The 27,261-nt window shown below is 42.1% G+C and overlaps 1 protein-coding gene across 2 annotated transcripts in view; it reads right to left on the reverse strand.

The window, feature by feature from the left end:
• CRHR2 (corticotropin releasing hormone receptor 2) overlaps positions 1 to 27,261 on the reverse strand; it is a 1,496,074-nt gene that overhangs the window by 564,191 nt on the left and 904,622 nt on the right. For both annotated transcript variants that reach the window (XM_078665281.1, XM_078665282.1), the window contains one exon: positions 7,174 to 7,277. In XM_078665281.1, coding sequence (XP_078521407.1) covers positions 7,174 to 7,277 — 104 coding nt within the window. The remainder of the gene's footprint in view (positions 1 to 7,173; positions 7,278 to 27,261) is intronic.

Here is a 27,261-nt window from a genome sequence, read left to right on the forward strand (position 1 = left end):
TGGCTATAGGAAACTGATAAGAGAAGCAGACGAGGAACAAGTATTGGTAAACGCAGGAAAATATTCTACAGCCAATAGAAATTGAGGAAAAGTAAGTAGCACACATAGGAACCAATGAGAAGCCAGGAAAGAGAGGAAGCGGGATCAAAGTCTTATTTACATTGATATTAAAACAATAGACTTCTCAAGCACAACGCAAGTGCTATGCAGGCAAAACCTAAAAAGGGGGCTAAATTCCTATTCTGGCATAGGAGTATCACAGGGATCGGAATTCCAAGTTAATTGTAAGTTTTCCACTGTTCTCCCCTTGCCAAATTCAGCGGGCCAAACCTACTAAATTTTGTCAGGGCGAAACAAATAGAAAAAGAAAAAAAAATGCAAAATTTAAAAAGTTAAATATCAATGCCATCTGGTACGCCTCATTTCCTAATGAACAATTTGGTGTAGGAAATATTTACTGCACATAACTTACCCCTGGCTAATGGTATTTACTGTATGCCGTAAATACCTCTCTCATTTCTGCCCTACTACTGAGAGATCTAGATGATTGGGTTACTAACAACGATATACTCCTATTCTACCAGATCAGCTTCAGGAAAATAGTGCAACAACAGACAACATCATGGCCCTGGCCTACCTTTCAAAACATGCTGTTAAAGTCAGGCACCCGCCGCTGTTCTGTTGTTTCATCAACTACAGCAAGGCTTTTGATAGAGTCGATAGGGGCAAAATTTGGAGAAAACTGTCATCCTGGGGGTACCTCCTAAGCTACTGATATCCCTTCATGAGGAGACTTGGGTACAAGTCAAGATAAGCCCCTTAGCTCTATCAGCAAAAGTGGAATCCAAAAACGGACTGAAGCAGGGTTGCGTCCTGACCCCCCTACTATTCAACTTCTATACAGCAGACATGGGGGCAGCCCTGAAAGAGGCAAGTCTAGTTCCACCGAGACTTGGCAAGGCAATACTGGCAATCCTACAGTATGCAGATGACATCGTTGGGATGGACCATACAAGGGTGGTTCTCCAAAGAGATCTTAATGAGATGGGGAAGTACATATAGGGAAAACACACAACAATTAACCAAGTAAAAACATAGATAATGATATTTGGCAGATAACCGCACAAAAAATAATCGGTTTGGAAGTTGAAGGACCACCAAATTGGGACCACCGCAGCCTACAACTATCTCTGAGTTTGGCTAAATGAGAGGGCAACATCCGCAGCTCATACGAAACATCTAACTGCCAAAATCAATAGAGTAATTTTTTCAATTAGACGTCTGAGCCATTGCCTGACTAGCCCCACAGCCGAACCCATGCTAAAGGTCCTCAGGGCATACACCGGTATGCGACGGAGGCACTACAGGTCCAGAGCAGGCTCTGCCCAGAAAAGCTGGTCAACCCCCTGCCACCTCTCAACCTTGAGGTCCGAAACTGCTAAAACTAGCGTGTTTTGAGAAGGGAACCCCCCTCTCACACATAGATAAACACTTTAGGGCGTGTAGACACATAGTCTGAATTACACACCCACTAGCTTAATTACACCCATTTTTATTATAGGTCCTGAAGAAAGCCAGCATATACATAAGGCACTGGCTGAAACATGTTGACCCACCGGATGTGGGAGGTCGTAACTCGCCTCTAACATCCAACAGCCTTATTTTTAACCGCTGATGGAGGCCCAGGTATTAAAGTCTAATTTACCCTCGGGTACTGGGACCCCCGCCAAGCCGTTTTAACATCACTTTCATAACACCCTTCACTGCACACTCAGCAATATACCTGCTCCGCTGTAATCAGGCGTCGAAGCACATCCGGGACACGCTAGGTGTCACTGGGTGGGCCCGATGATGAAGCATGCCACCAACTAGGTTGGTGGGTGAGGGCTAGATGAACACACTCACCAGGTGTTCCCACCCCATGACGAAACATACTTGAGTCTTTTACTTTTTGTAAATTTCGTAAAACATGAGCTAGTCTCTTTTTGATTAAATCATATATAACCCCGGGGATAAGGACTAGCTTTCTGGTCCTCTCTCTCTCTTGATTACGCATTACAAAACTAATTCCAGCCATTAAATACGGACACCTGGCATTTCCAGGGGCTCTAGACAAACTCATAGCTGCAGCGCAGGTCAAATCCTACAAGATAGTGCTGCAAGTACCCAGGAATGCTAGGAACACGAGATTATGGCTGGAACTAGGCCTCGCCAGACCGTAATTGGCCCTCCAGGGAGATTTATTAAAGTATTATATTGGAGTCCTTAAAGCACCCCACAACTCCTTAAAACAGCATTTGGCAACAATCTTCAAAGAAGAGGTCTGCCCCTGGTACACAAAGCTGGATAAAGCAATAGAGACACTAAACATAGATTGAAACAGTCTGCCCCGATCAGAAATCCCGCACAAGGCTTGGTTGAACATTATGAGACGGCAGGTCCACTCCATTTCTTACGAAAAGAATCTAACTGCACTCCGACACAACATCTATATGAAGGCACTGGATGATTTTTACATCCTTGGGAAAGTCCAACCATATCTAATGGAAGCAATAAGGGCCCAGGCCCGTAAGAAAATTATTATAATGCTCAGAAACCAAAACAATACTGTCAGACCTGGCTCCTTGGCGTGACTTACCCTTAACTTTGCGCCTGTTTTTGCTAACTTTGTTTTGCTGGTTTTGAGACTCTGCACATCCCCACTTACACCTGATTAGTGATTAGGCTGTGTCCTGTCTCCACACAAAGGGTTGCACAAGTCAGTCTGAAATCAGGGCAGTGAAAGTAGGGCATCTGTGCACTTCAAAGGCATGCCTCTAGAAGCTTCTCCCCACTTCAAAGACACAACTCTGTATAAAAGAGGGACCTCAGACACCACCATTTCAGTGCACGTCTCGGCTTGTGGACCTGCAAGACTGCTGTGCTGCTACAAAGGGCTGCCACTCTGCTGGACTGATGTTCTTAAGGAACTGATGTTCTGTTGTGCTGCCTCGAGCTACAACTTCATCTTGTACCCAAGACCCCAGAGTGACTCAAAGTGCCTCCTGATCTGAGCATTGGGGGCATAAAAGGCTCCCCAATGGCTCCTGGACCCGTCTTCAGAGAGTTCCTGAACCCCAAGTGCTGCATCTTAGGTCCTGGACCCTTGGTTTGGCTCTCAACCTCTTGAAACCAAGCTTTTGGGCTCTTTGTAATCGCAAATGGACCCGTTTGCACCCCAACTGTGCTGTTCACCCCAAAATCCAGCATGAGCCACCAACAGCCCATTTCTTCATACAGCAGCAACAACGGGAAGTTCCAGCCCGCCCACCCACGACAGCCAGCCTGCTCTTCACACCAAGTCAACTGCCACCTGCGACGCTCTTCTTGCTCCTCGCGACCCTCTCCAATGTGAACAGGACACTTGGCACAAAACGTATGAAGATAAACATTTAGCAGGACTAATCTGGGGCTGTATCTGACCCTAGCTCCATTGTAGTCAGCCTGAACTTTTCACTTTGACCTGGTTAGGACGACCAGATAGCCACAGTTGGTGCTTTATGCTTTTAGGCTCTATTTTACAATGTATTCTTAAAAAATGCATAACTCTGGTTCTACTGACTGGATTTGTTTAATTTTTGTGTTGTATTTATTAAACTAAGCTCTATTTTTCTAAGCTGTGTGGGATCTTTTTGTGTGGTGTTTTCACTGTGTTACTGTTCGAAATGTTGCACAGATACTTCACATATTGCCTCTAAGTTTAGCCTGACTGCTCTGTGCCAAGCTACCAAGGGGGTGAGCACAGGTTAATTTGGGGGTTGGTTGTGCCCTTACCCTCACTAGGATTGTGGTTGGTGCTTGACTGGGGCTCACACTCCAGTCAACCAGTAACCCGATGTTAGAAATGGAGTTTCTGGTTGGTTAGGGTATGCACCTAAGCCAGGCAGAACCCACCACTCCAGTCAGGGTAAGGGAGTGAAACACACAAGATAACCCCTGCTCACCCCCTTGGTAGCTTGGCAGAGCAGTCAGGCTTATCCCAGAGGCAATGTGTAAAGCGTTTGCATTACCAGACACACACGCACTAGTGACACAATAGGCACACCACAAAAAGAAACTCCTCATAAGGTTATATAACAATATCCTTTGTATTGCACATAAAAGACATTAGACCATAATCACATAAATCACTGTGCCACTAGGCACTTGTAATGATGTCACATAGATCAGCTAAATCACCTTGTCAGCCAGGCAACTGTCATAACATTACAAGTTAGTGCAATCCAGTAAATACTTGTAGGTTGCAGACGTTATAGAAAATAACACCGTACTGCACATATAATGTGTACTCTGAAATAATACTCATTATCCTTTCATTGTAAGACATAACATGACCTACACGTGGGAACATGAAATGCAGCATATAAGGGAACATGAACTTGATCCACCACTACAATATGCAACATTAACAGGGCATAAAATGCAGGTTAGGGAATAAAAAGATACATACCCCAACATTAGAGCATGAACTGCAACAGAAACCTATGACAGCGCTCCTGCGCTCTTCCTATTTGTTATGTGGTCCTCCTCATAGGGAGACCGGGCACAGCAGCATCTGCCCGCCTACATCTGGGATTACGGTACTCTCAGTTATGTTTCCTAGGCAGCAAGTTCCTAGTGCTACAAAGCGGGGGTCACCTCTGAGGTCTCACCCCACGATCATCATCAACACTAGACAGTGCCCACCTATGTCTGTGCCTGCAAAAAGGGGGGTGTGCACCCTCGCCTCAGGGGAACCCTCCCTCGATCCTCCCATAAGCACAATGGCTGAAAGGCATCTGCTGGGACAGTGAGGAGCAGCTGCTGAAACCAATGCAGCTTGCTCCACTACCCGGGACGGAATTGCAGTTTGTCCGGGACCCTCCATGGTCTCCCGGACAGCTGTTCACTAAGGCTCGGCAACGGGGCCACCCACAACCTTGTGGACGGCTCCGGGAATACTGGCTGCCTCACCAAACACCTATTAGTTTGCTCACCGCCTGGAAGGTTTTGGCGGCTTGCCGTCTCCGCACACTTCACAATGTCAGCGGAGTACCTGGCTCAGTTGTCAATCTATGCCAGAGGCAGGCGGCGGGGCATGCAGGCTGCAGTTGCTAGCGGGGAGAGATCTTGCTGGGTCTCCCCTGTGTGCCAGAGTACGGGGCAGCAGCCCACAACCATGTGGTGCAGCTGAAGGGCCCCTAGGGCAAAAGCTCTGGGAACCACAGCTGCGAGGGGCACAGCACGAGGACTCGGGCGGTGACCACAACTGCACATAGGGTGTCAGCAATCAAGTGAGGGGAGTAGTGCGCTCTCCCTCAGATCACTTGGTGGTGGCCCATATCTTCTGCTACTACACCAAGCTCCCCAGGCGGTCATAACACGTTCAGCACATGCTCCCCTTGGTTGGGTCAAACCGGCCCTTGTGCAGGAATAGTCGCTGCTCATGCACTTTGTAGTCCCAGGACAAAGGAAAAACACAGCACTCACATGCGCTGATGTGGGATAACTCTGGAGAAGTCCACAGCGCTCACCCTGTGTGCGACTGGTCAGAACAAGGGGCCTTCACAGCACTCCTTGGAGAGCACTGGGGTGCACACAAGCAAGAATCCTTGGCTGACACAAGAGGCAGTCCTTCCAGCAGGGCAGCACAGTTAGGCAAAGTTCAAGTGGTGGTTTTCCTGGCAGCACGGCAATCCTCTGGTGCAGTATGTAGAGCCAGCATCCTCTGGTTAGAAGTCCCATGCAGTTTCTAAAATATTGGGTCACAGCACCTGTACTTATACTCCAAAGGTCTTTGTTCTGGGTGCACTTCAAGCACTTTTTAAAAGTGCACAAAACCCCTATGCAATCCCAAGACCTGGCTCAGACACACTACAGGGGTTCGGGGACAGCACTGTGAAAGTCAAGTGGAGCCCTATTCAGGTGCAACTCCTCCCATCACTCTAAATGTATACCAGAGCTATTCAGGTGCAAGGGAAACTCCTCCCACCACTCTAAATTCAGCCAAAGTCTATTTATCCCAGCGTCACCCAGGAAATGCAGAACACACCTCCCCCCCCCGTGACTGTCTAGAGTGATTGCGCATCCCCTTCTCCTGTCAGTCTAAATCAGACAGTAAACACACAACAAGGCAGGGCATAAAGAGTCATAATCACACAGAAATTCCTACTTCTAAAAGTGGCATTTAAAAAATAATAATAACAAATCCACTTTCACCAATAAGCAGGAATTATAACTACTATCACAAACATACCAAACATGGCCACTCTACCCCGTTCTTATTAGAAATTACCACTGAAGCACATATCAGGGAATTCCCAATGCAAACCTATGTGATGGCAGCCTCACAGCAGTGAGAAACCAAATAGGCTGTTTGTCACTACTAAGACATGCCACAAAACAAATGCACATGTCCTTCCTTTTACCTACAAAGCACCCTCCCCTTAGGGCTACATAGGGCCTACCTTAGGGGTGACCTATATGTAGCAAAATGGGGGGTTCAGGCATAGCAAACACTTTAAATGCCACATCACTGCAGCAGTAAACTGCATGCACAGACTCTGCAGCAGCAGAAGCCAGAGACAGGTTTGGAAAACTACTTCTGTATGTAGCACCAGCAGTGCTGCAGGTCTACTAGTAGTATTTAATTTACAGGCTCTGGGTATATGGGATACCACCGTATAAGGGACTTACAGGTACATTAAATATGCCAATCAGGTGTAGACCAATCTTACTAAGTTTGCAAGAAAGAGCACATGCACTTTAGCACTGAATGGCAGTGGAAAAGTGCCCAAAATGGTAAAACCAACAAAAACAGGTGAGAAAAAATACAGGAGGAAGGCAAAAAGTTTGAGGAGAACCTTGAAAAAGGGCCAGTTCCAGTACCCAATTTCTAACAAATACTTTTTCATTGATTGGAACGAGTGCATCACTTGCTGAGTAGCGTAGCCAGTGTGCCATGAGCCCTAGTACCAACAATGAAATGGGTCTCTGGCCTGCTGTCTCAATTACAATATACAGCAATAATCAGTGTTCAGTGGGATCCCCAGGCTCCCGCTGCCACTGTACCCGCTGCACCAATAGAAGCTATGCCACTGAATTCTGAACACACAGAAGAATTAAAATGTAATGAAACAAAAAAACATGACTCACCTCAAGCACAAGAAAAGCAGAAAGGCAACGATGAGGGCCAGAACAGATATACAGTGTCCCAGGTAGTTTATGATGAGAGCAATCTTGTAATGTAATGGATACTTCTGCAAAGAAGAACACAACATGATTAGATCAGCATGCTTCTTTTCTCAGTGACATTAAACAGCATTACATCTGTTTAGAAACAGTAATTACTGTGCTCATCTGGAAGATCTCATTAGAATAATCCATGGGATGCTATTTTGAGTTTACTAAACCCCACTCATCAAAAACACAGAATACAACGATCTGCCTTTATAATAATAATACACTGGCTTTAATGTTTCAATCTTTTACATGCTTGATTCTGTCTTTTTTTTCTTTGGTAAGGAGGTATATCACAATTTCGAGGGAAATAATATCATCCTGTAATAATATTGTATCCAGAATCTTAACTACAAAAATAATGTTAAGCAAATGCAAGTATGCATTTACTATTCTTAATATAACCTCTACATACCTTGAAGATACGTGTAAATATATATATTCCATACATACATATATATATATATATATATATATATATATATATATATATATATATATATATATATATATTACCTACTGGCGATAGCCAGTAGGTATATATAGTTAGGATTGTTTTCCAAAGGGAAATCGCAACATTCTATTGGGAATAACTTTGGCGCCGGTTGAGGAATCTTCCTGAAATTTTCCTCAACTTTGCCTCGCGGCGCTCCGCTCCTTCCCTGGACTTTTGGGGGGGATTCGTCAAGCGGGGGCCGAGATAAAAGGGGGGTCCCAAAACGTGTTTTCCCCATGTTAATTTCCATAGGGCGGTTGGACTCACTTTTAGCCCGAACGGCTGAATGGTTTTCCACCAAACTTGGCAAAATTGTAGGGACTGGTAGCCCGATGTGCCTTTGCTATGTCTCAAGATATGTGCTCCAGTGGTTTTTACGAAAATTATCTTTGAAAAAATATATATTGGGCTACATTGGGCTATATATATGTTAGAGCCCAAATGTAGCCCAATGTAGCCCAAAGATGGCCACCAGAGACAAAAAAAAACAAATGTAGCCCAAATATCAGCCAGATGTAGCCCAACTATAGCCCAATGACAGAATGTCCCAGAGTGTTCTAAAGAACAACTAGAGCGCTAACAGTCTTACTTATGACAAAAGTATGGCACACCTGAAGTCATCTTGATTGGAATAAAGTGTTAACACTTAAAACATTTAATTTGCAAAGGAAGAAAATGAGGGGGTTCATTTTGCCATAGAAATTATGATTAGTGCTGAAGAAAGAAAAATTAGGGCAAATTTTGAGTGACTTCTCAAATCCTCTTATATTTCATTAAAAAATTCTGATATGCAGTCTCCCAAGATGGCCACCAGAGACAAAAGAGTCCAAATGTAGCCCAAATATCAGCCAGATGTAGCCCAACTATAGCCCAATGACAAAATGTCCCAGAGTGTTCTAAAGAACAACTAGAACGCTAACAGTCTTACTTATGACAAAAGTATGGCACACCTGAAGTCATCTTGATTGGAATAAAGTGGTAACACTTAATACATTTAATTTGAAAAGGAACAAAATGAGGGGTTTCATTTTGCCATAGAAATTTTATATATATATATATTCACTGAAAAAACCATAGGTTACACACCAGTTATAGTTAGGAATTAGCATTTAAAAAACCTTTGAAATTCACTGAAAAAACCATAGGTTTCACACCAGTTATAGTTAGCTGGAAATTTTACTCGCATAAAACCATTGAAATTCCCACGTTATAGTTAATTGGACTCACTATAACTTGCACGTCTGCAATGCACTGCTGATGACGTCACATATTACATCACTCATGCATATATTTAAATATTTAAACATTACTCGCTAATATATGTATTCACTAAGATACACTTAATAAGCCAGTTAACCAATCAATTTTTTTTTTTAAAACACTGAAAAAACCATAGGTTTCAGGCGTTATATAGTTAGGAATTAGCATTTCAAAAACCTTTGAAATTCACTGAAAAAACCATAGGTTTCAGGCCTTATATAGTTAGGAATTAGCATTTAAAAAACCTTTGAAATTCACTGAAAAAACCATAGGTTTCAGGCCTTATATAGTTAGGAATCAGCATTTAAAAAACCTTTGAAATTCACTGAAAAAACCATAGGTTTCAGGAGTTATATAGTTAGGAATTAGTTTTTAAAAAACCTTTGAAATTCACTCAAAAAACTATAAGTTTTAGTGGTGTTATAGTTAGCTGGACATTTTACTCATACAAAACCAATGAAATTGCTCCTATATAGTTAGTTGTACTAACTATATTTCGCGCACCCGCAATCCACTGCTGATGATGCCACATATTAGATCATTCATGACATGGTCAGTGACATCACTGATGACATCTCAAATGACATCACTGATGACATCATCCACGTGACAATCACATACACCTTTTCATACACTCTTACAATTTTTCATCACTGTTTGTAAAATACAGAGTATCATATTTAAATCCATTGTCACAGCAATACAAGTATCTAAAAATCCACTCAGTGATTCATAGATGTATACACACATCTAATCACTTACCTATGGATTCACTCATACATGCTGTCAATGAACAATAGAACACTATCAAAAATACTTATACATCTATATCGACATTAAACAACAGCACGCATCCTATTCACATATGAAGTCATCCTACTCACTTATGCAAACAATGGATCATACTTACATATTTACTTAGCAAAACACTTATACAAACACCACTTCTTCTATTCATTTAGATAGTAAGTCATACTTAGTGAATTATAAAATCATTATTACAAGTATACAGTTATCCATACAGTCACTCACACAATTATTGTGTCTTATGTATACTTATTTATATACAACAACTGACACATACACTGCCTTTTATTTTTCTAGTTTGTTGTACCTGTAACTTTGAGAAATATATTTGCTCATCACCACACCCATAAAGAGATTCCCTCACCCAAACTGTTAGAACATGTAGTTTTAACTTCATATATCTACTGAATCAACTATTCACACATCTTTGGACAGTCACACACCCCCCACCGAACCACACACACTTTCACACTCCCATACAAATACTCAGTTAACTAATCAATAACTAATATAGACTTTCACATAGCTAGTAACCAACTGTAGAATCAGTTTACACAACAACTGACAAAGTGATACAGATATTCACACAGTATAGTCACTATCCACTATATTTAGTGAGACATTATAAATTGGTCAAGTAATCAGTCAATTACACTGCTACTAAATCCTCCATCCAAATATTTATTTATATATATCTACTAATTCTTCAATGTAAATTGCTATATATATAATGCATATTTAAATAACAAAGCAAACCACATTCACTGGATGATGTCATCAGTGATGTCATCAGTGATGTCATTTGAGATGTCATCAGTGATGTCACTGACCATGTCATGAATGATCTAATATGTGACATCATCAGCAGTGGATTGCGGGTGCGCGAAATATAGTTAGTACAACTAACTATATAGGAGCAATTTCATTGGTTTTGTATGAGTAAAATGTCCAGCTAACTATAACACCACTAAAACTTATAGTTTTTTGAGTGAATTTCAAAGGTTTTTTAAAAACTAATTCCTAACTATATAACTCCTGAAACCTATGGTTTTTTCAGTGAATTTCAAAGGTTTTTTTAAATGCTAATTCCTAACTATATAAGGCCTGAAACCTATGGTTTTTTCAGTGAATATATATATATATAAAAATACCATGAACTCATCTAGAACACTAGGCACTGTGGCAACGTACTGACATGGTGGAATCACTCTGGAGATGGGAGAGGGGAAGAGCAGTGCCTCTATGCCCATAACGCATAATAACAGTAATGTTGGCTGATGCAGTTTAACTACAGTCAGAGTATGGCTGGCACTAAACAAGCGTGTGCTTCAAAGGGCAGCTCCTGGAACTCAATAGCATCCTGTAGCAACCAGGATGCAATATAAGCACAAGTACAGTTTACTGTTGGTTACATCAAGAGGCTACTGCTTCTCTCCACCACCACTTGTCACTTCTTATGGGTTGGGCAGGATGGGAAGCCAGAACGAACCAAGCAAGTGAAACACGGGGGCTTAGCATGCATTAGTTCCTGCGTTGTCCGGAAGGATCAAATGTAACATTAATTCCAAAGTCATGAAAGTCCCATTAGTCACAACTAACCCTACATTCTAGGTAAGCATTGCTGAGTACTACACAAACTGTCAACCTATTCCTTAGCAAAACCTACAAGTCTTCATATGGCTACCAACTGGAAGACAGCAGATAGACATCAATTCACCATGATGCCAGGGGTTGCATAAGCTACATCACACACCATTTGGCCTTTACTTTCACTCATATATGAGTGCTTACACATACATTCACACATACACACACTGTCTCACATAAACACACTCTCGCCCACAAGCACATACAAAGCATTCTTTTAAAAGCAATTGTGACTTACTTCAGCTGCCAGAGATGGTCATATTCTAGCTAATTGCATTCCATGTTTTATTAGACTAATAGAGAATAGAGTAATATTATTCATATTAGTGTAATAATCAAAATGACAGTAAACAAGGAAAGTGGAGCCCCAATTGACGTCCATAAGGATGAGCTGTCTCTGTGTTCCTGGCACTGAACTTCAATTCAATCTTTATGCGGGTTCAAAAGTATCCATGAAAATGCATACATAAATAAATATAGTTAAATACATTTATACACTTTTTATGTCATCATTCCTTAATAATAAAATCAGTAAGATTGCAGTAGCGCCCTATCATTATAACTAAAAAGTAGTCATTGTAAACTGGGCCCGCACAGCAGTGTTCAGAAACATGCTTACACGGAAGATACATTAATCATTGTTCAATTGGAGCAGTTTACTATATGCATCTCTAAAATCAAAAATGTGAGGCCTCTTGATTAAACGTAATAAAATGCTTTTTGTGTACAAAGAATAAAAACCACAGAACAATTAAACATGTAACATAGATTAGCCTAATCTCCCATTACATGGGCAAGTATCTAAATTTACTTGAAAACCGAGTGGGAAGCCTAGCAAATATTTGACAGTGCCTGCCCTGAGGCGAAACAACAAACTACGCTCCCATTGCACCAAGGAACTTGTCAGATAACTTGCCATTAAACTATTTCCTCCCATATTTATATTCAAATAAGCTGTCACTCCTGGTTTACAGACTCATTTGTCAGTGTCTAAGTCTGTAATTGTTTAAACCAAATAGTCTGCAACAATATCTTGGTAGAAGTGTGCGGGTCACCAGGGTTCTCAAACAACTATTGGCAGCCTGCCTTACCCAGGCGGGATTCTACTTACGCCAGCCAGGGGATCCTCCTGCATTTTTCGCAAGAGAGGCAATCTTTGATGATGTCTCTAGTAAGACTTGCCTCCATAGTTTTACAAATGGCGAGCCATAACAACATTGAGAGAGCACTACTTTGATCTTCAACAAATTGGATGCCCATTTCTCTGTGACCTATGAATTTCGAGGTAGAGATCGGGCTCCTATGATTCTTCTAGAGAATCTCATGTCTTCTACAAGGATTAAGTTGCATTTATCGATACTTTAGACTTCAGCCCCATAAGTAGTGATCGGGAGAAACGGCATTTTAAAATTCTTCAGTAGAGGAACGAGTGCTCCCTCCTTCCTGGGTTGCGATAAGCTAAACAGTGAACTGATCACTCTGGAGAATTTATTCCCACTGTATGCTATGTGTGTTCTCCATGGGCAGTTATCAGGAAAAGCCATTCCCATATAAGAAAAGGTGCTTGTGCATTTTAAATTAAATTCGCCCACTGCTAAAGATGCCAAATTATGCTTCTTTGGGCCTCATGTCATAATAAAAGACTTATTAGAATTAGTGCCTAAATCCAGCGATGACATGAAATTTATGAACCATGTACTAGCTGATGGAGGACCTACGGAGTATGGGCCTTTAACATGGCATAGTCGGCATATAGTAGCACTGGTAAAAAAGAGCATTTAACTTTAGGGTCATCAGGGGTAGTGGTAAGGAAAAAGGATGAAGGTTGCTTATGTACAGAATAAATAAAAGCGGGGCTAAAACACACCCTTGTTTCATGCCACTTCTCAAGACACCACCCCGAGTACTTATTCTTATTCTAGCCTTCATGTTCCTGTGTAAGTATGCCAAAAAATGAACCAGTGCTTCATCCATTCCAAGCGTTATCAAGGTAGACCAGAGCTTTGAACGGTTTGCACTGTCAAATGCAGTGGTCAAATCCATGAAAGCTAGATAGATTGGGAAATATTTGGCTATGGTGTATTTTCCTATTAGAAGGTTAAGGTTGAGACACTGCTCTACTGTGCCGATCTTAGACCTAAAACCATACTGACTGGTCTAAAATACTGACTTCTCTTCCACCTATTCCTTTATTCGATTGTATAGGTCCCCGCCTAAGATTTTTGAAGTTGTGTCTATTAATAATATAGGTCTATAACAACTGGGCTGAGAGCGATCGCCCTTTTTAAAATGCGCACTATAAAAGATGTTGACCATGTATGAGGTGGCGTGCAAAAACAAGACTATTAAAAATATTCAGCAGTAAAGGCGCTGAGATCCCAGGGTTACATTTAAAAATATCTATCGGGACCCCATCGGGGCCGTGATCCTTGTCCCCAATACTCAGATTTATTTCGCCCTCTATTTCCCACAGGGTCAACTGTACTAGAGCAAAGTTTGGTTTCGAATGGGTGTCACTATCAGGACAGTCCAGGGCATAAACATTAGTAAAATGAGCTTCCCAGGCCTTGCTTGTGATATTACAACCAATCGTTACCTCTTTCTGATTCAGTTGCTTCATCTCTTTTATGGCTGTTCAAAACCATTTACTATTGTTGTCATATGCCGTTAGTACTAGGGAATCCCATTGCTGATTTAGTAATTCCTTTTTCCTGGCTGTGATAACCCACTTGTAGATTTTATGAAATCCTGCCACAACTTGAGGGATCCTCGGAATTGCCTTAATTGCCTTTTGCAGATGACAATTAGGGATGAAGCACTCTCGGTTAAACCATCTGGGCCTATTAATTTATGGTTTTATCGGAATCATGAGCTCTTTTTTAATACAGTTACAGAGATGGACGAAAGCTACTGCTGCAGGGTAATCAGCGTCGGGCTCAGCAAGGCAGGCCATTACCACAGGCAAGTTCTTGCTAATCAATTTCTGAAAAGGTGTATGGTTCTGACGGCACTCCATTTTAATCATAATCCTTTGGATGAAGGATTGAGGTTACTAGCCTGATCTCCCTGGTGTAAGAGGGTTTGGGGGCCAGGGTCAGAACTACCTCAATTGGGGCTATGATCCCCATGACCAGAGGGGATCACTTTACCAGATAATAAGAGAACTTCAAAATTGGATGGTATGAAGAAATAATCTGTTATGGATGTTTGACCTCGGCTACTGAACTTGGGTAGTGATTCTGTGTCACTACATACAATATCCATGATATTTCTAAGTCATGGGCTGCCAGAAACGATGTCAGCTCACGTCCTCTGGCATCAGATCTATTTTGAATGTGGGTGATATCAGTTGTATTGAGGTGGCATCATTTGCAAAAACTAAGGTGAAATGAAATGCAGCAAAGTGGCCATTGTCACTAACTTGTTTTGGAGGGAAGAGGTATATATTCAAACAAGGTTACAAATTTTGTGTTAGGCACTTTCCTAAAATCATTATAAAAATGTATTAAATATACAGTTGGACCTCTTTTGTACCTCACTAAAAAACAATTAGTGTTAACTATCTCTAAAACCTTCACACTGCCTCCTGCTTTAATGCTCCCCCAATTAGCCAACCCTTCCATTTGCACGCACAGACCTACAGGGAGTTGCTGGGTTGTAATAGCATACACAACCATCAATATATATGTCATGCATCAACCAAGTCTCCTGGATCAAACTGGCTAATAAAAAGAAGCCAGTCCGGGCATAAGAATTTAGATTGTAGCCCTGCAAAATTCCAATTCAAGATTTTCAGTGTATAATCATTATGGATTTCTATTGTGCTTGGGCTAGACAAGGTCTTAGGAACAGGTTCAGGAGCCATCACATAAGATACCGAACTGGACCTGATGACAGACGCAGGCCTCAGTCAATCCAACCTTTCAGAGCCCTCTAAATTAAAACCCTTGCTCCATTGAGCCAAGGTTGATGGGGGTATGGATTCTCAATGCCAGCTGTTTGTAAAAAGAACCAAGAGGGGCCCTGCAAATATTGGAATTAAGGCAGCTGGTGTCCTCTTGCAGTTTTAGTATATAACGCACGCTCAGTGGCCTATGCAAGTTAACAGCAATGCAGTCGCCCTCAATATTCTTTCCAGAACGACCAATCCACCCCAACCTCTGTACCATAAATAAACCATTAATGTGCGCAGAATTAAAACATCTGTGTTTACTGAGCCAGTCAATGCATTCGTTCTGTTGCTCCTCCCAGGATTCTCGTTGAGATTCTCTCAAAGATGGTACGCCCACCAATACCAAAACATAAGGACAAGCTGTAGGTGGGAGATCCAGAACATCCATGCTGGACAAGTGCTTTCTTACTTCCATAGGGCAACCTGAATTACTGCTGTCAAGATGTTTTTTAGGTCTGGCTCCTTGTTTAGTACTAGAAGCTGATTCCTCCAGTAAAGATTTTCTGAAAGTTGTTATGCCATTCCCTTCAGTCCTTTGCTCAACAGGCCAGGCCAGTCTCTGTTGCTTTTGCTGAGTTATATCAGTTAGGGCAGCACCAGAAGATAGCTGCAAAGCTGAAACCGGGGACTAAGGTAGCCCATTGGATGGTTTTGAAGAGATAACGTGAATTGTTTGGCCTCCGTCCTTGTTGGCATCAGATAATGGGGGAATAATGAGAGCAGCGCCCAAACTCACAAGCCATTCCAGCAATGGCCTAAGTTTCGCATCAAGAATATTGCCAACTCTATTACAAACGATTTCAAGTAATAAGGGATCTACAAGTAAGTCTTCAGTTGCCACACCAGAATATAATTATTGAGTATAGGCTGTATCCACGAAAGTAGCTGATTGCTATTACTAACAGCCCAGGTAGGTTGTTTCCTTTTAATAGCCGGCTTCTTGCTAGAAGCTCTTTTTCTTTTTACAGCTATACATTAAGGGGGATCGGAATCCACAGATGCAGTCTTGGGACATGACAAGACAGGGCTAATGCTGGCACTCAAAGCAGAATTATTACTCATGTTTGCGAAGGGTTTAATAATTTGTAGTGGCGCCGTCTCCTCGGATGAGCCATGGCTAGCCGCGTACACCGCTGTAGCCGAAGATCATAATAGTGCCCCATAATCTAATGATAATTTTCCCTCGGTTCATTCTATTTTGTTGGTAATGATCCCCACAACTCTTTCCAACATGGAGTCAATGGAGATGGGGGAACAGGGGGCAGTGCATCCCCCTCCATTCTTGTACTTCCCACGTTAGACTTTTGACCTCTCACCTGTCTGCACGGACTGCTGTTTTCCCAAATTGTTACCACAAAGCTCAGAGTCCAGGAACCAAGACGAGTGACCGGCCGACCTTCTACAGCCGCGGACGGGCGCAGGTGGGCCTGCTGTTGGCCCGGTTCGCGCCCGGGTCATGCCCAGGCACTGTCGGGTGAGGCCCTGTTTAAGCCAGATTCCACAGGAGCGAAGATAAATACCCCTAACTTCCAAAAAACAGCACCCAGAATGCAGTATAAAACACACTCTCAGTAACTGTTCCTTAAAAGTATGGGGAATAAACCAGGGAGTGTCTACCACTCTCCCCATGAATGGATGGAGGCGCTGGTGGTAATGATCTGCCAGGAGCAACAGGTACTGTAAAGAAATAATTGGCGTGGTAACAATAATGCACAATACTCTCTAAAACACACTATACTCTGTTAAACATTGACATGTGTTTAGTTCTCATGCTCCACTTACCCCAAGGTAGTCCTTCAATGGTTTTGGACAGCTATTAGCCACAGCTGACATAACTTTGACTGTAGTCTTCAGTAGCGAGCACTTTAAAGAGGACTATCTCAGAGGGGGTACTCTCACACACATCCACAACAGGGAAAGTAGGTGGAGGGGACAATGGAGGTGAGAGGTCTTGCCACAAAAAGGAGATAGAAGCAAAACACCCCAATAAAGCAAATATTCAAATAGGGGGCTCTGTAAGTCTCGGATGGCAACTGGAGAGACACATCACCTCTAAAAAGCGGGAAGGAAGAGAATTGAGGTGTTCTGACCGGCTCCCAGAGAAACTCTGAGGGCCGAGCAGACACACACTCAAGTGGTGTGCCGTCTGGCTCTGGGAGGAGGGACAGAGTGGAACAGCAACACACTCAATACGGGAAATGAGGAGTTCCATCCGGCACTGGGGGGTTTCAGGGCCGAGCCGAGACACACTTAGGAAGAGGGTCAGCGGAGCTCCATTTGAGAAAGGAAAGGAAAATGAGTGTAAATAAATATGCTTCGACCGAAGCAACAAGCGGGATACAAATCAGCTAATTCAAAAAGGAAAGGCGTGGAAGCCTACAAACCAAGATTCCTTCTGAGCAGGGAACGCGAGGAAAGGCTCAGAACCGGCAACTCTCCACGGGAACAACCAGGAAGCAAGATGGGGGCGTGATCACGAAAGAATCAGTAAGCCAAGCAACGGCTTACGTTGGAGGCGTCCCTTTACATGGTTTAGGGAGCGTCTCAAAATTACACATGGCAAAGGGGAGCCCAGCCCTGAACACACGTCAACATCGTCCCTGATATCGACTGTCCCTAACAGGCACGTCCTGCACTGCGGAACACCTCTGATGATTATATGGCACTCCAGGGTCTGCAGAGTGCGTTGTTGCCCTCCTCCCAGCCGGGGCAGCTGGGAGATGGAGTCTCTTTCAGGCTATAACTCTTTTTAGGACAGCAACCTAATATGGATAATATATCCTAACCCAATTTGTGAAAGCCAACATAACATGTAAATAATGGAGTAGTTAGATACAGAGAGTCGCCACAATACTGAAGGAGCCAACATAATTGTTGTGGGATTTCCACTTCTTTAGGGCTCATTCAATACATGGAACGCAATACCAAATTTATAAACATCATCAAGATAAATGTCATGATGACATCAATCAACGAAGTGATGCAATTGAAGTACATCCACAATTCATTTTCATCTATAAATTTGAAGCCTCCTTCTTGAATCAACGTGTTCCAATATCAGGTAATGGAAATATGGCTCCATAGAGAAATTGTAGATAAGAGAACAGTACATCCTCCTACTGTAAAAGCAAAACAGCACTTTTACACAGACTCTTCAGATCGTATCTCCTCAACTTCCTGGCCCTGGTTTTGCCTCCTCTGAGGCCGGGGGTCACAAAGGGAGTGCCTTGGGTAACAAGGGGCATGGTAGTGGTCACAGATACGCCCCTTGGCAACCCCTAAATGACATCTATGGGACAGCATGATCTTCTACCAGTTGAACATAGTAGCATGCAACAGCATTCTCTGGTATCTTGAAAAAGCATTAGAAGGCGGAGGTCAGAGGTAACAAGATAGGAAACTGATCATGATATGATTTAGTGATATATTTGGATGGGTTCTGAATAATCCACCTGTGTTTCAGTTTTGTTTCTGCTTGGTGTTAGGACATTGCGATGGCTGCTGATGTTAATTCAATTCAAATAAATATATTTATTAAGAATTTGGATCTCTAATGAGGCCCACTTAAAGAATACATGCAAACATTGCATAGTAAACATATGGAAATACCAACACAGGTCAATTCCACAGTAGATACGATAAAATACAATGGCAAAAATATGATAAGTTTACATTAAAATCACTTCAATTATAAAAAGCAATTGTAACTATAACAATAGAAGCAGTTTATGTACAAATGAGTTCATCCGAAAAGTATCAAAATCCTTCCAAATCAGTTCTAGAAGATCACTCAAGGCTTAAAAAAAGGATATACACCAGTAGAAAAATGCAAGTAATGGCACAGAATGAGCAAAGTATAGGTAAGAATATTCATCATTATAACGAAGAACAGAATTACAATAACTTAGTTAAAACCATTACCGCAACAAGTAACTCGAATCAAATGTGTATGCAATTTAGTAAATACCATACTATAGCAACATCATATTGGATCCTATTTTAAATAAAGTGCATAATGTGGCAGCAATGGGATTTTAGACCAAGGAAAATTTCTAAGGTAAATTAGCACATATTTAACTAAGAATTCATTTTCCCTGCCTACGAAGGTTAGAAAGCAAGAATATGTTCCAATTTTTGTGCAGATGCAGTTAAATAGCAGCAATAACAGATAAAACCTTTACTCCAACAAGTAAATCGAGTTAAATAGATATGCAATTTGAAAAAATACCATACTACAGCAACATCTTATTAGAACCTATTTGAAATAAAGTGTATCCTGTAGCAGCAAAAAGGTTGTAGACCAAGAGAAATTCTACAGGACTTTACCAAATTAATATCTAGCAATTCAATTCTCCTTAGCAGCAATGGATAAAAAGTAAATATATGCCCCAATTGTTGTGCAAATAGCAGTTAAATAGCAGCAATAACAAATGCAAAATTTCAACCAATGAGAAACAAACTCAATTAGCCTTAATAAATACAGAGACTCGGAACTTAAGGACAGAATTGTAAGGGGGCTGAGTAACTCGTGAACAGCAAGGGGAACCCTAAAGGTACCAAGAAGCCCATAAAATAATGAATATCAGGTCAAATGATCATAAATCATGTCCTAACTCCTCCTCTGTATACATAAAATTAAAAAAGCAGGCACAGCGACGGGATGACCTCCTCAAGAAGAAAATAGTAAAAAATAAAATATATTCATAAACTCCTTAATAAAGTTTAAAAGTTTGTACACACTATTTCATTCTTTGGAATGAGAAGGAATTCGCAAGCAGATGTTACATTTCTTATACCATTTTGTATGATTATTGGTCGAAGCCATGGATGGCAAAATGGTGACAAACCTGGGAACACAAACAGAATATGGTCAAAATTCTGGATGCCCAGATTACCTCTATTACCATTTTTTCCACCTGTCGTAGAGAGGGACCAATTTGCCGTTAAATCATTTAATGGCCAATGACTCATACTACATAGAGTAAGCCAGCGGCAAATACCATGATCTAGATTCCAAGAAAGGTTTTTGTGATGACCTCTTGGGGTACTTGACATGGCTATTGTCTTAAATCTACCCATTGTTCTACAAAATTTGACATCTCTGGTGACTAACTGTGCAACTTGTGAAATGTAAAAAGGATGTACATTCTGAAAGCGAGAGGGACATCACTGACCCCTCTTGCGCACTGAAATAATTCAGTACTAAGGTAAAGTCACAGGAAAAAGAATAGGTGTATATATTTCCTCCAAAAATGTCTTGGCACAACAAACCCCTTAACCCATTAAGTGCTGCTGTCGGCCGTTGGACGTCACGAGCACTACGTAGTGCTGCGCACGTCCAACGGCCGACGCGGCCCTGCCCGTTTTTAAGGAAGTGCCGCACTGTTGCGAAATCGCGGCTGCGGCCAACGGGTTAATATGTAAAGTTCACTATACTTTAACTAGTATCCCCCATAGTAATACTTTGGCTACACCTCGAATAAATGAACTTACCAAGCCAAATTTCAATCTGACAGCGGATATTGGAACAAGAGTATTAAAATTACATAATTTGCGTACGATGTGGCATTTAGTCTTACCTAGGAAACCCCAGTCTCTTACTGGAATGGATTCTATGGCATATAACAAAGTGGGGGGAATTTTTGCTTTAAAAACTAAGATCAAATGTAAAAAATGTCTTCGACCCATGGTGCTATACAATATATACGTAAGCCATTTGCGAGCGATGCTGTTTTGCAGAATCTATGTTCAATATGCAGATTAATCTTTGTATTACCTGCTATTACTTTCCCCAGGGAGAGATAGGTATCTACAATCTCAAGTTTTTCAGGACCAACTCTCCAGTTAAAATTAAGCAATTTTCTGCTTTTGCAAATGATCAGAACTTTACTTTTAGAAACATTGCCACCACATATTTCTGCAGTGATGAAAATTCAAACAGAGGAGTAAGATACGTTGCCCATACCAAAGGCTCTTTTTTAATAATAGAGATTTCGTCAGGACCCATTGCTCCTGAAGCTCTAATTTTTCTAATGAATCCTACAACTTCCCTCTTTGAGGGAGCAATACTGTATTCAGGGGTTTTGTAGAGATTTTGTAAAATGTGTTCAGGAATGAAAGAATTAGAGTTCACAGAGTACAGTTCTCAAAGATGTGATTTCCATTCTTCTCCTTTAATTGGAATCAGGAGGGATTTAACTCTAGTGCAGCAGCAGTCCGCAATTATTTCCCAGTACTGTTTAGAATTGTTTTTGGAAGCCATTCATAGTCTTCCTCTTTTTGTCTTAAAGAGCGTTTTTTCCTATATCTTCTCCTCTTTAATAGATTTATTAATCTACTTCATTCAAAGGAATAATTCAGAAATTGGGCCCTCACTAATTTATTTATTTATTATTTATATGAAGTAAAGGATCGAGTATTGGTCTCCGTTTAGTTGGTAACTGGATAGGTTTACAAGACATGAGCATAGTATTTATATTGTGGCTAAAGGCTTCCAACAAGTTAGTTGGGGGGGGTAGGTCTCCTGCTTCTGTGAACTGCTGGTCTCCTGTTAAAACTGTTAAGTTCTCTTTAAGTTTTGTGGCAGCTAAAGTATTCCAAGAGATTCTGCCATTTGCTTTATTAAAAGCTACCACTTTATCCTTAAAATTCCAAGATCTCACCTTAGCACAAGACATCTCAATTTTTAAGTTGATCATTACATGGTCGCTAAGCATATTTTCTCAAATTTCCATATTGGATAGCTTATTGAAAAAATCTGCTGAGGCAATTAAGTGATCAATAATAGAGCCTCCAGTAGGCCCCTTATGTGTAATTTGGCTGGTATATCATTTTCTAATCCCCCGTTGACTATTAATAGGTCCGAGGTTCGAAGGCCTTGAAGTAGAATTGCACCTCTTTTATCAGTTTGACTATTCTTCGGAAATTGAGCAGGGGGGATGTTTAGTGCTTAGTCTTTTGCGGCATTAGCATAGAGTCTTATACTGTGGGTGGAGACTTTGGCATTCAAGTCGCCGACCAACATTAACTGCTTACAATCTTCTCTTTCCAAATTAGAAGAGAAAAAGACAAACAAATCTTTTAGTAGATATGTGTTAGATGCGTCGGGAGGTACGTATGCATTTACAATTAGTCGATAAACTGAAATATCATGATCTTCCTTAAACTCAAGCTTAATTGCCTGAATCATATTAGAGGCATAAGGGATTACTTTATATATCCATTTAAGGCTTGTTCTAAGCTGTATGGCAATACCTCCTTTCACTTGTACCCTGTTCTCTGGGAGAGCAGGACGGCTCAGCACAATATAGTCTTCAATGAATCAGTTCTTTACGATCCAAGACTCTTGTATGCATATTGTGTCAGCATTCTGTTCTTTCAAGAATAACAATTTGTTTTCATTTGTGGCCCGGTTGCTGATGTTCAAAACTGCATGACATCATGGGACCTATAGTCTTGACTGTCTCGCAATCCTACGGAGGACACGCTTGGCACACCTCAGATGGGAAATAGCAAGCGTCAGCACTGTACTGGCAGTGACACTCATTTTGCCTTCTTATCTCCTCCTTGTGCCAAATGGTCCTAGATAAGATAAGACCAAGCCTACTATCTCCTTCTCTGGAAGTGATGCCAGCCACAGGAGCATAAGAGTATGAACCTGAGCAATTATTCCTACCAGGTATGATATATAGCAGGGGGAGTGATCACTTGTGTATAGGATGAAATGAAAAAGAGGCTTTGTTTCAAAAGCACTTTGAAGAGTGACAGTTTACTTTTCAGATTGAAACTATAAGTAGCTGTTCAGAACATTTCAAATCTTGTTTAGAGGTGACTTACATTAATCGTAAAGGTAACTTTTTAAATGGAACAAAAAACGTTGCTTTGTCTTTTTAAAAGAGAGGCCTAACTACTGATGCTACATTGCTATATTTCAGCCCATGTTGCACTTTTACTTCAAATGGAAATAGGGCAAACGTCCTCAACAGTCTTCCATCTGAAAATTGACTTATATGTAGCTTGCACTACCTGTGCTGTACTCGCATAACAACTGTTTTTATTTATAACCAATTTTATTGATCTTAATGTAACATGAATTAATGACAAATATTGACCTGTCCCACATTTCAACATTACATGCATTGGACAAGGGTACATACTCAAGAAGTTGCAACAGCAAACCCATGGTACTCCCACCATTTACCCCAAAACTTTTCATGTTTGCAGGGGCAGACCCGGGCCTCATAAATTGGCCTTTCCTGACTGGCACACCAATTGACACCCCTCCTTTAGTCCACCAAACACAGGGGTTGCCGGAGAGTTCCATTTACTAGCAATCTCTCATTTAGCCACCATCATGGCCATCCCAATGAAGAGCCTCTCCATCCTCGGTCCACCCACCTCCTCCAGCAAACCCAGTAAGAACGCTTAAGGGAGAAGACAAGTTGACTCTGTAGAATCTCAGAAAGCCCCCCCGTATTCCTTCCCAAAAGGGGGTCAAGCTGGATCAAGCCCAGGTCATGTTCAAACATTTTTTTATTACGTTTATTTATTAATCAATGTTACATTACCAGTATTCTACAAGCATCTACAAGCATCCCTTCCTATGAAATATAACATAGTATAACACTAGTAGTGAAGAGGGGGGCGGCTTGTACAGTCGCTTCCCTGACCCGTGGGAGGGAGGCCACACTGAGGTCAGTAACAAAAGGTCAGACATTCAGGGACACTGAAAGTGGGAAGACATCAAAGGGTTAAAGTGCAATGTTGTCACGGTTTCTGATGCTACATTGAGAATAAATCGAACCATTTCTACTTCCGTTTCATGTGAAAAGTTGCTCTGTAATTTAATATTTGGCCCTGGTCTGCGCTGTGATGGGGGTCCTCTGTATATGGCTGAATGAAGGTATGAATGTGAAAGTGATGTTGAGTGGTAGAGCTTTGTAAGATGGCCGCCAGAGCCATCATTACGACCCGGATCTTCCTCAATGCCAGTCCGACCCTGGGTGGAGGAGTCGGAGGATTACACGTCACGTGTACTCTGTTTTCATGGACACAGAACAATCAAATGCTCAATAAATCTGTTAGTATAAGTAGAAACAAAAATCTGTAATGATTATCCACACCACCAGTGGCTAGGCTCAGACAAAACTAATTAAGAATGCGTCCCTCGGACTGAGGGAGAGAAAACATACCTTGGTGTAAAGTTCGCGTCCTTTTCACTGCAATGTAACAGAGGCACTGAGCCTGTGCGGGCTAAATACGGCTAGGAAACGTGCACACGTTTACTTTCCATTGAGCAGCAGCTGAGTGTTGGACACGCCTAATTAGACCCAGCGGGGGGAACCCTAATCTGTCTGGCGAACAACGGCAGCTGTTCAGAGAAGTACCGCTTGCCGCTGGAAGACAAGCATCGTATTTAAAAGTTATCTCACAGCTGACAAATGCTAGCGTGGAAAGTATTCATAACAAAGAACCTGCACATGCATGCAATACCCGATTGATTGAGTAGCAGTCAAAAGGAGGAAATAGCCATAGGCCACAGAACAGAGAAGGCGGGACATGCACCCCCCTGGGCCAATTGCGTGCTGTCTTTCTTAGAAAGACAGCACGCAAAGTCTAATAGCAAGTGATAAATTCCAAGCACACGCACAAGCGTGTGTTTGAAATTTAAAAGCCCTTACAAAATGCATTGCAGAGCAGCACATATTCGCACTCGCTGGCTCAGGCGAGACCTAAAAAGATCATTATACTGTGGCAAAGCCTTTTTTTCTAATCTATGAGGAGTAAAGCAGTAGGCTAGGGGATGCGGTGTATCTGAGAGAGGACAATATGGACTCCACTAATACAGTGACACATGCTCCTATTTGGCATGAATCCACAGTGGTCCGGATGAACAATATATGGCAGCGTCTGAGTTGAGTAGCCAAATGTTTCGCCAGGATCATGATATCGGCATTAATGAGGGTTATGGGCCTGTAGGACCAGCATTTATTTGAGGATTGACCCGGCTTAGGGATCACAATGATCATGGCTGCGTTTAATTCGAGGGAAAAGGGAACCATGGTCCACCGCCTCAGCATAGAGTGCTTGGAGGTGCGGGGTCAGGAGGGACCAAAATTGTTTGAACCATTCAACCAGAAAACCACCTTTATCAGGTGTCTTCCCAGACAACAGATTGGTCAATGCCTCATGGCCCTCCTCCAGCATGAGGGGCTGGTTGATGTTATGCCCTACAGACCTAAGGATATATGGCAGTGGGATGTCGTGAAGGATGGGATGGTTCAGTTGGTGTGGAGGCCTGGGGGTCCCTACATAGCGTGCCCAATACTACTCAGTGAAGGCTTGTGCCACTGCCGATAATTGTTCTTGAAGACAGCTGGTCACGTCTCATATGGAGGGGACTAGCCTCGATATCACCTCTCTGGAGGCAGGCAATGGAGGAGCTTGCCAGACCTATCTCTGTGCTCATAAATCTTTTGGGCGGGGGCCCTCCAGCATTTCTTGGCCTCCTCCACGGAAACCTATCATAGCCTGGATATCAGCATTGTCTGCTCATGGTCTAGGTTCGTTGTGTGATGACGGCATGCTTGCCTTTCTAGTTTGAGAATCTGGGACTCTAGGTCTGTCATTTATGGCCACTTGAGTGTTTCTCTGCAGCAGATATAACCTTTGTGAGTCCTCTGAGGGTGGATTTGCTGGCCACTCATCGTGTACTGGTGGAATCCACTGCGCCTTGATTGATCTCAAAGAATGACTGAATCTCTCACTCTACAAAATCAGTGGATTGCTAGTCTGTGAGGTATCAGGCATTGACATGCCACATGGGTCTCCCTTGTAATTTAGGGGATCCATTTCATGAAATAGTGGAGCATAAATGTAAAACATGCGAACACTACTGAGTAAACCCTGCTAATCTTGATGTAACAGAATGAAACTTTATATGCAATCTAGCAAAATGTAACTAAATGATTAATTTGACTGCATGTGTTGGAGAAGATTGTTAAATATGTATAAAAATCAATAAAAACAGATTTTTTTTTAAAATGAAGGAGTGGAGCATGGTTGGATATACCCCGGGGTGGGATCTGAATGTGAGTGAGGTGGCAACCAAAATTGGTCAATCTATGACAACATTTTGTATGAGGCTGAGGCAGGAGGCCACGGTCACAGGTGAGGGTGGCATGCTCTTCAGGCATCACAAAGGCCTAATCCTCTGTCCAATGTAGCAGCTGTGTAGAGCAACTCCTGCGGCCTGGTCGGTATAATACTGACGTATCTTGAATCGGGTCTGGGACAGCATTAAAATTGCCTAGCACCAGAGTGGTGCTGTGGGGAGGGTTTGTAAAAGGTCTCAGAGTGTCTTTAGTGGCAAAGAAAGCACCTCATGCCTAGAAGGCGGTTTCCTGGAGCATAAATACATCGGGTTGGATGGGTTTCAAGTAAAGCAGGATGGCCAATTGCTTAATGCGATCAAGAAGGCCATTAATATTCTCAGGGCAGAGTCTTCACCATTTACAACTTGACGGAGAGGCACAACAGGAGACATTCTGGAAGGGAGGCAGAAGGAGGACCAGCGGGGATGGACCACTACCGGAGGAATCCCTGGAGGGTGGGGGCCTGTTGCAATCTAAGCGGTTGAGGTGTATGGAGCTTAAGCGTTGTATGTGCAAACAAGTTAAATGACAAAAAAAACAACCCAACCCCAACTACCTCCTCCCCAAACTTCCAACCTGAAGCATCTGCTACCCCATCCTGAAACTAGCAAAACTTAGACAGGACTAAAAGCCAACTAGGGTCTCCAAAGTCACCTCCTGGTATGTTAAGGATCCTAGTGCCCAAAGCA

Source organism: Lissotriton helveticus, chromosome 10 (genome assembly GCF_964261635.1).
Source record: "Lissotriton helveticus chromosome 10, aLisHel1.1, whole genome shotgun sequence".
NCBI classification, from domain to species: Eukaryota; Metazoa; Chordata; class Amphibia; order Caudata; family Salamandridae; genus Lissotriton; species Lissotriton helveticus.